The sequence below is a fragment of the Uloborus diversus genome, chromosome 2 (assembly GCF_026930045.1).
Source record: "Uloborus diversus isolate 005 chromosome 2, Udiv.v.3.1, whole genome shotgun sequence".
Classification (NCBI taxonomy): domain Eukaryota; kingdom Metazoa; phylum Arthropoda; class Arachnida; order Araneae; family Uloboridae; genus Uloborus; species Uloborus diversus.
In genome coordinates this window covers 206888662-206900658 of record NC_072732.1, presented here as the reverse complement: position 1 = coordinate 206900658, position 11997 = coordinate 206888662, and the positions used below count along the sequence as shown (strand labels likewise).

General features: G+C 37.0%; 1 protein-coding gene across 1 annotated transcript in view; it reads right to left on the bottom strand.

Moving 5' to 3' along the window:
• Positions 1-313: 313 nt before the first annotated feature.
• The window catches only part of LOC129216255 (calcium-activated potassium channel slowpoke-like), a 157425-nt gene continuing 145741 nt past the window's right edge, over positions 314-11997 (bottom strand). Inside the window, exons 20-24 of the mRNA XM_054850453.1 lie at positions 10983-11090; positions 9257-9387; positions 6869-7063; positions 2617-2784; positions 314-834 (exon numbers count right to left, since the gene is read on the bottom strand). Coding sequence (XP_054706428.1) covers positions 760-834; positions 2617-2784; positions 6869-7063; positions 9257-9387; positions 10983-11090 — 677 coding nt within the window. The 3' untranslated portion in view covers positions 314-759. The remainder of the gene's footprint in view (positions 835-2616; positions 2785-6868; positions 7064-9256; positions 9388-10982; positions 11091-11997) is intronic.

Here is an 11997-nt window from a genome sequence, read left to right as displayed (position 1 = left end):
AAGTCAAAAATATTTGACAAATAAAGAGCTGATGCCATAAAAGTCAAATTAAAGCTTTGCATTTGTCAACAACAACATGTTCTAAACAATGAAAAAACTGATTTTGTTATTTTGGTCCAAAAAGAACGTTGTTCTTCGAGTCAAAAGTTTGAGTATGATCAAATACAAAAAGGAGAATTCAGTTAGGGATGCCTCGAACTACAATTTTTGGGAGGGCGGAAATTTTCACTTTGCCGAATGGAACTCCAAATTTCTCCGAATGATGATAATTTTGCAGATTCGTCAGACGAAATTTGCCAAATGAAGAACTTTTTGGAAGCTCACAGTGACCTTCCGTGACCTCCCATTAGGGCGCCCCTGGATTCAGTAGTTGAAAAACTGATTTCCAAATCATTTCAATTGACTATAACAAACCAGAAACCATTAGTCGATTACATTTTATTACAATTAACTCCAAGCCCGTCTTTGACAATCTCTTCAACTTGAGGCATTCTTTGGTATCATTGAATAGGCTACATTTCCTGCAACCTCTCATAGTGGTAAGTGAGAAAATACTGGAGTGCTTGACTGTGTCGTCCACACAGTTCTTTTGATCGTTGTTCTCTTCGAAGGAAAAATTCCGCAAAGTTTTTCCGAAGGCTCACGAGGAGATATAAGGCAAAGCTGAAGCTGAGCTGAATGGAGTTGACGTCCCTGTTATCTGTAGTTAGAGTGGTTCCTCATTTGACGAGAGATGCCCTTTCGGCGCATGCGCTGTGGTCAGGAATGGTCGTCTCGTTCGCCCCGGTTCGGTTGGTACTCGAGCCCAGGATCAAACTGCATCAAGACAAACACCTAGGGGTGGAAGTAACAAAAAATATTATCACGCTCATTTTTAATTGCAATTCAAAAAATCGAAAGTAAATCTCAAGTTTTTGTGGCTTTTAATTAATAAGAGTTTTATTCGTTAATATGTTGATAATCTCTTTCAGTACACAAACAGTACATGCTTTTGTTCCCTTAATTTTGAAGTTATGCAATGTTTTGCATCGTTCGTAAATTTTACGTTCAGTTCTTAACCATAGTTATTAGCTTATGACATCAGTCATAGAGGTTACAGAGATATTTAAGCTCTATAAGAAAATACAATGAGCGACTAACAGGAGAATTTTTAGAAATAAATAAATGAAAAAGTAATAATAATAATATTTTTTATGAATAAATACAGTAAACGAAGAATGAAGAAGAAAATGTCTACGACGTGTTTTAGTGCCATAATTGTGTGCGTCGCATTTTTACAGCGTACATCTTTTTATTTTTGATCTAAGAACTATTTTTAGAATGCTCAGAGAATAATGGATTTTAAAGAAATTATTCTAAAAACAATGACGGAAGATGTTCTTTAGGTCACTAAACTCGAAAGAAAAAGCTATAGCAGCGAGGAAGCAACCTTATGATTATACTACTAGGCCTCCTACACACAAGGCTATTAATGGGATCAACTTTTCGGAAAAGTTGCCCGTTAACTAATTGACTGACGTGTTTCGTTGTCTTCACACGAGGTGACGTTTGACGAGGTGACACTTAGTTGAATCAACCTTTCTTCTAATATGCCGAACGTACTCAAACTGCTACTCCCATAACGCTGTTAAAACTGAACCGAGTTGACTGTCAACTAGTTTACTCGCGTGTAGAGCAAACGCTTGGGAATGTCGCGATGAGTGTTTTCAACTAAAAAGTGAATTGTAAACTTTTTGGGATGAAAATGGTAGCGCCACATGTGCCTGGTGAGCACGCATCCCAGGCACAGTTACACTGTCGTGCAAAGGATGGTAGGCGATCTCTTCACTTTTCTACCTGGTAACACTTCCTAATAATGTTGTTAGATTTCGGGCTGTTGTGCCGTGGTCCGAGTGTTGTTACTTCAAACGTTTTGGCCGCATCTGCGGAGGCCATCTTCAGTGTCAGCGTGTTCGAAGCTGCCAGGGAAGAGACATCCTAGCAACTGATGCAGATATCGAATATCGAAGTGTTGTCGCGATTTATGTGGGAAGAGCTAGCTCTTTCTTCGTTCTGGGCCAGGATTGGCTGATGAACGTTCGTCCTTGTGTCTGGTTGGCTGAAACTTGAGCTCTCTTCATTCTGGTTGGGGATTGGCTGCTGGGTGTCGTCGCTGTTTCTGGTTGGCTAGAAGTATCTCTCTAGATAATCTGTCCAAGTGCAGCATGCCAGTTGTTGATCTTAATACCTTCTTCCTTTTTGTTAAAATTGTTGGGCTGTTTGAAAATTTCGATCGCTTCTCTGTTTAATCTGGCGTAATAGTGGGAAGTCCTTGTCATCATGGAGTTAGCCTCCGCAGATGCGGCAAAAACGTTTGGAGTAACAAGGCTCAGACCACGGCACAACAGCCCGAAATCTAACAACATTATTGATACCGGTCGTGAAAGCCTTCATTCTTACACTTCTCAACAGTTCAATCGCGCGAAAGAGGCCATGATTGCTATGCTTTAAGCTGTCCATCCTATAATTCAAGTGCCATGATAGTCATAGGAAAAACTAAGCATGTCGCAGTAGGTAATTTCTCTTGAAGCATCATCAACATTCCGGGTCTTATTGTAAACATGCTAGGTCTCTCACCTTGTCCGATGGTATAAGTGAGAATTCGGCAGGAGGGTTGGTGATGACGTATCGCTTGGTAGACGCGTCCGGATCCAGGCTTGTGTCCCGATACCGGTAAAGTCCGATGCACAGCATTCCGTAATTCCGGAGAGCAGACACAAACACGTCTCCATAGCGTCCTCCTTCCTGTGGACGAAATACCAAGAGTCGAGTCATTACTAATCAAAATAATTATGACAACTGCGCAATTATGATACAAGAACTTCCAGCTGCATGACTCATTTTCGATTAAGTTATGCGTTTTTTTACACTTGCAAAGATCTACGAAAGAATGTTGAAGTTTTGCTGTTGTTTGATGATAATTAACTGCTATGTTGTATGATGAATTAACAGCTTTTTGGAGGATGAATTAACAGCTTTCTTGGAGGATGAACGATTAGCTTACAGCGTTTTAATATCTTAATATATAAAAATCTTCTGTGCGGACGTTTGTCACCATAAGGCTTTTAAACGGCTGGACCGATTTTGATCATATTTTTTGTGTGTAATTAAGTTGAGGCAAGCATGGTTTCGAAGCGTGATGGATCGAATCGGAAACGTTTTTGTTAATTAATTAATTAATTTAAACATTGGATCATTATATCTCTCAAATGATTAATATTTATTTTAACCTATTGTTGAGCGAGAATTGAAATAAATATTTAACCCGTTGCCAAAAGACAATAAGAAAGTCAGCTCTGCTTTTTGTAATGAAATTTCGTACCGTGACACGTCAATTGAGAATAGGTAATACGTAGAGAAAGAGTGAAGCCTTCATTTCTTAAAAGCAACGATTTTAGGTCCCGTTATATAATACTAGCAAAAATACCCGGCGTTGCCTGGGTCAGTAATAATTATTAGAAAAAATCGTTACTTGCTTTTGTTTTCTGCTTTAAGTGAAAGAATTTAAAACACATCTTTTTGACATGATTAAAAATCGAGTTTCTTCCTTACCCATTACACTAAAATAGCAATAAGTATAAAGAACAAAGTAGTATTGATTTAGAAACGAAAGCACTATATTTAAGCATATACAAATTTAAAAAACATGAAATTAATCTTCTCATATTTAAAAAGATTAATCTGTTGATACTTTTTTTTTAACATGGAGTCTAAAACCTTCTCTGTATGGCTAATGAAGTACGAAGTGATTAAAAAAAGTAGCTGCGCTCGTAATCCCCTTATACTTGCTTTAGTTATTTCGGGAAATTTCTATCATTATGGCTCTTGGTGCGATTTTACCGAATTTGCGAAAGTCGTTTCGGGGTACCTTCGATGATGCTCCCCCATTCTTTCCTTACTTTGTAAAACGATATGATATTAATTTTCGTTACAGAGATATCGTCGCTAGATGCTGAGATATTTTTGGTCATCATAAAATGGCGCTAAACAGTTTCATCCGAAATGTTACCAAAATAAGTAATACAATTTGGTGATTGTTTGAAATTGTGCAAAAAGGAAAATTAATGGAAGTTTTTGTGCTGTTTATGGATTTGCCTAATTTAGTTGCTGGATTATTTAACACAGTAAAAAAAGTCTTTTGAAAATTCTTTGATTGGCGATATTTTGTTTACATGGTGAAAGCTGAGAAACATTATGACGTAGTCTTCGGCTTCAAAAACAGCAACGTTGAAAAAACTGCCAAATGCATCAGCTACGGAAATCTTTCTGCAAAAATTTTGGCGATCTGCTGGTTGTTTGGATAATGTGTAAGTGTTCAATCAGCATAAATAATAATAAAAACCATTAATTACATTAAAGTTCCGTTTAAATGGAAAATCATCAGCCAAATCATGTATTATTTGCCAATTTTGTGTAAAAATCTTACTTCAAGATTTGACTTGAGAAAAGCCTTGAACAATCACGAAAAGCAAAGAAAGTCAACAATACAACAATTGTCGCTATCGACAGGGAGTTGAGATGATACACTAAATACTGTATTGAGTTGAGGAAAGCCTTCGAACATGGATCTAAAAAGCTCATAACTCGTTTTTTATTCTACTTAGAAATTTCGAACAGGTGCCATCTTCAGCAGAAAAATCAGAGCTTTCGATGGACATATAATGTAAATATGTGCAAGTATTTTTTCATCCCAATATTAGAGAATTTATACAAAAATTGTGTTTTATTGCCCCCCTAAGGGGGTTTTGCCCCCCATAACGGGACGAAAACTACCCTATGTGTTATTCTGATGCATAAGCTATATTATTGTAAAGTTTCATCAAAATCCGTTCAGTAGTTTTTGCGTGAAAGAGTAACAAACATCCATACATCCATCCATACATCCATACAGACAAACTTTCGCATATATAATATTAGTAAGATTTAAAAGTTAAGTACCAGCAGAAATCGGGTTCTTTCACTAACCAAATGGTCGGAAAGTACCGTACCTAGCAACATTTGTTTCTCAGCTCAAATCCATCTGAGTTTTTGCACCAATGTCAAGAATACTTTAAGGATTATCAAACCAATCAGTGGGGAGGATTTCGATAGTTGGGAATCTGGCGATCTTTATCCATTGGCGTCGATTTTTGGCTCCAGCGCCTGCGTGAGAGGTATTTTTATTTGCAAATCCAAACAAAGAGACCGGAGTTTCGTTCAAAAGATCGGACCGCTCATCGGTCGGAGTTTGCTTCGCTCACCGATCGGTTGGATTACAGTAACGTGGTGGCTTAGCGAATTTGGCCTTAAACAATACAGTTGCAGGATTATTTGTTTACATTTTAAAGCTACTGTTAATGTAATTTATTGTATTTTTTGTTTATTTGGCGAAATATTTTAAATTGCAAAGAATTGTTGTTGATTTTTTAAAGAGTGTTTAGTCATTTTAGTTGAAGAATGTGTTTATTTTACATCGGGAGGGGAAGGGGGAAGGGATATTCGCTTATTCAGAGAACTGTTTTTACTTTTATCATTTTTTTGAACGATATCCTTTCGATTGTTTTATTCTTTTTCATATGGGTTATGTTGCAGCGGGATTTGCCGTTTATTTTAAATGGAAAGTTAGTTTTTTTACACTTAATATCTGAGGACAATTTTTATCCTTTGAGTATGGTGGAAGAAACAAATCATACAATCTATGAAGATCTTTCAAGTACGCGAGAAAAAATAGTTAATAAAACAGCTGCTCAGTAGGCATTAGATAAATCAAGTTGTAATAAATATACGCATTCTGACACCAAACAGCTTAAAACATTTTCTTTTAACTAATTTTTTTCAACATTTTTTACATTGAAATTTTTCAACTTTTCAATTTACAAAGTTTGAACAGAACAACGTCTGTCGGTTGTTCAGTTCAAATTGTTCTAGTTATTCTACAAAATTTTAAGGGTTTCACTAAGAAATTACATACGTAAGAGATTTTTAGTTACGATTTCTGGTGTCATACCGCAATGATACTGCTGCATTCTTTAATAACTGCGTGATTGTTTCACCAGAACTTGAAGCTAAACCCTAACTAACTACACCTAAAATTTCTCCCATTTTAAGCCCGACTCTCCCAAGAGCTTTGTCCCTAGTTACCGCCTAGGCTGGCATGTCCTCTTGTCGCCTCTACTTAAAATGCTGACATTCTTAACAACAAATAAGTTACTGAAGTTTTAAATTTTTATTTGAATTCGGAATGGGGTTGGTTCCTTCAGTCAAAAGTACTACTTTTAGTCACTGAAATTGATAGAATAAGCAAAAAAAAAAAAAAAAACATGGACCCAGAAAATACTTTTATTTTCCCAAGTTATTTTTTTTTTAAATTATTTTTACTTTAAATGTCCGATTTTTCGAACAAGGCGTGGTCTTGATGACGTCACAATGATGCACTTTGACGCATATGTTTACCGCATTTCCACGTTAAGATAATCAACAAGCGAATCAAATATTGCGCTCTACGCTTGCTATCAACCATATCGTTTCCGGTACACGTGAGTAAAGATGTGAATTAAGTATTATGCTTTGTGAATGGCAACACTGAATGGCATTTCATCATTTGTGATGTCATCGGCAGAAGCGTAAACAATGAAATCGCCCCGATTAGTTTTTTTTTTTTTATTAAACTTATTCACATAATTTTAAAAATGGTCAGATCCTATGTTTTTAAGCATGCTCTTTCAGAAACAAATACTTTTAAAATTTTGGAAACGACCCCATTAGATTCTTTGGCACTTTTTTCAAAGCCATTTTCATTGACTAATGAAGTGACAACTTTTGTACGCTTTTCAGATGTGATATTACTTACGCCATAGTGTGCTAGGGGTCCGTCGGCTAGGGATATCTGTCCCACTCGACATCGATCCCTGTTTGCCAAGGATTCGGGGGTGGAGTATCCCCCTCGTAGTCCCGCACCTTCCGCCAGGATAAGCTCCAGTTCGGGCGTGGCTCCACCCGTTATCAGCGAACGAATAAGTGTCAGAGCATTTGCATTGAAGTAAGTCTAAAATAATTTCATAAAATTATTACTATTATCATTATTATTATTATTTGTAATATACTATAATCACTCCATATAAAAAAGAATTGTAAACTTTTGAAAAACATATCATGAGAGATCATAAAAGCTTTTTCACGGGAAACTCCGGGGGTGCTGCGGTACTCAAGCACTCCCCAACATTGTTCATGACGACATTCTGAACTCTCACTTCACTCGCACGTTTTCTTTCATACCACGCTCTTGTTTCTTCTGTGCCTGACTTAGGTATGGTACTCAAAATAGGATTGTATATTTTGTTGAAGAAAGTAGGTAATAAACAACGAGAACACTAAACAATATTCGAATTGCATTTGTTATGTACACGTGTTTCAACGGACGCTCTTCTGATAACTATCAGCTGTACTCGGTGATTGCCACGCCACCTGAACGCAGTACATGCAACCAAGGACAACGAGAAAGAAAGAAAGCGAGAAAATTGCTTTTGCGACTTTTTATCACGCAAAACTTTAGTAAATTAGAATGTCAAAGTCCTCGTATAAGTTTTACCTCAATAAAATGTTTTTGACTCTGCATAATCTCCAGAACCTAAAGCCCTAGATTGTAGAATAAGTAGCGACACGTCCTTCCATCTTGGAGCTAAATGCTGCTTTCCTCCTATGTCTGCTATAATGAAGTAGAGTGTTTATATTCATGATTGGGGTGCCTCTGGAACATGGATAAATATGGAGTTAAAAAGAGACCACTATCAATAAGCAAAACACGCACCTTCACTATAGGGCAGACATAAAAAGGAAGCATCATTTAGCCCCAAGATGGCGGACATGTTGCTACTTACTCCACGATTCAGGGCTTTAGTAGAAACTAGAGCCGCTATATCAGTAGGCCGTCGCATCAGCTTAAGTTTAGCCGTTTTGGATCGGATTTTTCAATGTTGCGGAGCTAGGGTTACCAGAGCAAAGTTTCTTGTTTTGCCAAATTGGCTAAAAGTGATATTTTGTTTAATAAACAATTCACGTGCCGCAAATAATTGACCGCGGTGAAAAATGGCGACAACTTACCAGAAAAGACAACCATTCAAACTCGCGCTCAAATCCAAAATGGCTGATCTTAAACTAATGCGTCGACTCGCACTGTCTGACCAAGGATTGTATAAAAAAAGGAAAACCTCCGGTTTACAGGTGAAAATGGGAGCATCTATTTGTTTTTTGGGACGTCAGTGTTTGCAGATGTTTGTAAGTCTCTAAAGTAAGCTGAGTTGCATTCAAATGAGCGGAACACGCACATTAAATTTTTATTTCTCCCCCTCATTCGTAGACTCGTCTTGACTGAACGTTTGCCAATTCATACAATCCGCGGTCAAATAGTATGTACAGTGAAACCTCAATAAGTAGTCGACCGTTTAAGTGGTCACTCCGTTTAAGTGGTCGTTTTTCCTTGGTCCCGACAAGGTCTCATTCGCAGTAATGTAAAATGATCCTCCTTTACTGGTCACCAAATTTAATTTTACCCTTTTAACTAGTCACTCAAAAATTGTTTTCTAAAATTCCTTTTCCCTAGCGGATCTTAGAAAATTGTGTCGGACTTAGTTGAAAGGTTGTTTGATATTCATTTTTCCTTGAAATCTCGATCCTCGGTTCTGGTCATTCAAAGCATACTTCTTGCTGTGACTCTGCCAAGTGCCGAGAATATGAATCTAACTCCTTCCAGAAAGACAGACAAAATCTAATACCTGGAGAAAATTGGTCAGTATATAACATCCGTTCACAAGGAACAACAAACACAAAATTTAAAGCTTGATGTATGTTAGAAGAGATAGTTCTTTTCCGTAGGCAACAACTTCATCAGTCAACATTGAAGGATTGTATTAATGTACCGTAACTACATTAAAATAAGTTGTTGTTATTAAGTAATGTATAAGTAAGAGAAAATAAAACAAAGTAACTACCATTAGTATTTCCCCCCTTTTTAAAAATTTCCACTAATTTATAAACATTGATTACATAAGCTATTGTTTTTCTCACAGAATTCTACTACTATTCATGAATATTTGTAAGGCTTTTTTTTTCTTCCTTAATTTCCCACTCCACATAAGTAGTCACTCCGCATAAGTGGTCAAAAATTTTTGGTCCCTTGAGTGACGACTTAACGAGGTTTTACTGTATTTATATAGAGGCCTTAGTAGAAACGTGTACTGACCGTGCTCATGAGTGAGTCGAGGACGGAGACGGCGAAGGCAGTTCCGCAGGCAAAAGGCTGCGTCAGGTAGAGCTCGGTGTCAGGATCGTCGTCGTCGTCCTGGTCCAGAAACTGGACGTTCGTGTCGTTCACTGGAAAGGAAGGAAACAGCTTAAGAAACAAACAAGAAGCAATTACTCTAGTGCTAACTTTCTCTCCCCCCCCCCGATTGTTGTAGATTTTTTTCTGAACCAGATTTTATGAGCATCGAACTCATCAAACTCCGATATCGTAATTGTAGTGACGTCAGAGATACTGACGTCACTGGGGAAAACATCCTCTCAGAACAGAGCAGATCAAAACGGATTCCGGAGATGTGCACATTGGCGACTCACTCTGTCTTGTATATAGTATTATGTGTATAGTAATTGTAGAAATTAAAAAATTAAGTCTAGTATATAATAATGTCTGAATGATCATTTACCATTTAGATGTCCCAACGAGTGTAGGTTCCATAAAAGAACCGTAATAAATTTTATCTTTCGTTCTTTCGGTTGTTAGAATATCTTACAGAAACCAGTTATCACTAACACTTAAAAATCAACTACCTAATTCAGCAATGACTCCACTTCCAGAAGTCGGTGTCATACAGAATGCCCTCTCTAAGGAATCACAGAGTTGAGATTGTACAAAAGTGATTCCTGGTTTTCTAACTCAAGACTTTGGATAAGCATTAGATTAACCGAAATAGTTTAACCATGAAAATGGTGAAAACAATTTTGTCGAAATTTAAATACATTTACACCATTTTATGCGATAATTGTTACCATAAATAATTTATATCAAGTTCTGTCAGTAGAACCAAAACACGGACAAATGTTCGCATTAAAAAGAAAGAGGCAACATATTCGATTAGGCATCAAAGGAAACTTTTACCACTGTCCTATATCAGTAATAAAGCTCATATGCTGCCTCCTAGTGACTGAATGTTTCCGCACCAATGGTTTGAGTGGAAAGACATTAATATTATTAATCTTTCCCAGGTTAAATAATATTCCTGTTATTTAGTAAGGTGAAGATCAATGTTCCGAAGAAAAAAAAAATGCTCCCTCAGTGGATCATAATCAGGGAGAGCACCACTTTTTCGATCATGTTTTATAGAGTTAAACCCCATTTACAGAAAAAGATCAGAGATCTTTAGAGGCACTTTTCCGACTGCTTTTTCGGACAACCATTAGTGATCTAGATGGTCGGTTGTTTGGATTACAACTAAAGTGCCAATAACAGATCTGCACATGATGAATACAAAATGGTTCAGGTGAAAATTTAAAGTATCGCCTAATGCTTATGCTGACGTACCAAATCAATTCAAAACCTGATAATTTCAAAACTTCTATTGATTCATGAGATAAAACAAAAATCTTTTTATGTCTAGACAAGCTTTATTTATTTTAAGGAACTTTACGATTATTTTTGGAGAAAACTGAATATTTTATTGAAAACAGCCTGCGAAACAGATACCCTTGCAAACAAACTGATGAAACGTCCGAGTGCAAGCGAATAGACTATCGAATTCGGCATGTTAATCAGTATAACATTCATTGGTCGCAAGTTTCACATTTCAACATTTGTGAACATTTTTATTGTCACCTCATTGCTGTTAGATATCGGATATATCTTAAGCTAAGCATAGAGGTTTCGTCAATTCTAAGCTATGAGAGAAGAGGTAGAAAAAAATGATGCCTACCGAGTTCGGTGATCAGTGGCACATTGGTCCCATAGACCGATCCCCTACGTTGCAGCACTATGGGACTCCCCAGTGGAGAGGCGAGTCCACCGTCACGTCCGGGATCGTCTGCAAAGAAAGAAACAATTGTTGTTAATCAGGCAGATACATGAAATTACCTTGCAAAACAGTATTACCTTATATTTAAAGAAAGCAGCGCGATTTTGATGCTAAAGTGCTGTCCGTTAGATAAAATACGTTAGTCGAAAAATAACCTTTTGTATATCAGCTGTTCCTCTATGAGAATAGTTACTGCTATCAGAAAATTAAGAAGAAACCAGAGATAGTGCTCCAAATAGATTTTTAGCTGAAAAAATATTTAAGAGTTACTTATTAGACTTCTTTTTTTTTATCCTACTTCTCTTGGACCTGAGTAGTAAAAAAGACCGTCTCAGACTGGACTATCACGGGGTGAGACCACTAAGTACAGTAGAGTGTTGGATATCTACCATAAACAGGAGGCAGAAAGGCAGCTAAGCTAAACTGGCGGATAATACGGAGGGTTATGTTTATGAAGAAAGAATTAAAAAAAATAAACTTGCGAACTAATTTAATGCCATTGATTTACATACAAAAATTTTAAATTAGAGAGCGCAGGATGAGCAAAAAAAAGAAAAAGAATAGTGATCTTCATCTGGCTTCCTGACACATCTCGCTTCTTTGATACCAAGTTTTTCTAGTTTTCTACCCGGTTCTTCTACATCTTGAGTATCACCACCTTTAACAAGTTTTCACAATTTCTTAGTCGGAAATATCATACCGGTTATCTACTAAAAGCTACTTTTTAGCTTCAACCAAAAAATCATCCTTACGTACGCTGCACTAAGAGCAAAATATTTTTCTGGGTTCCACCCAGTTTGCTATCCAAGGTTTTTCCTTTATCCCAACAGCTTAGTTCATGACCTCACAATTGCTTGTGCCACGATAGTGTCCCGTGCACGTGCAGATCTTTTAGATTTATGATTACATTAATTCA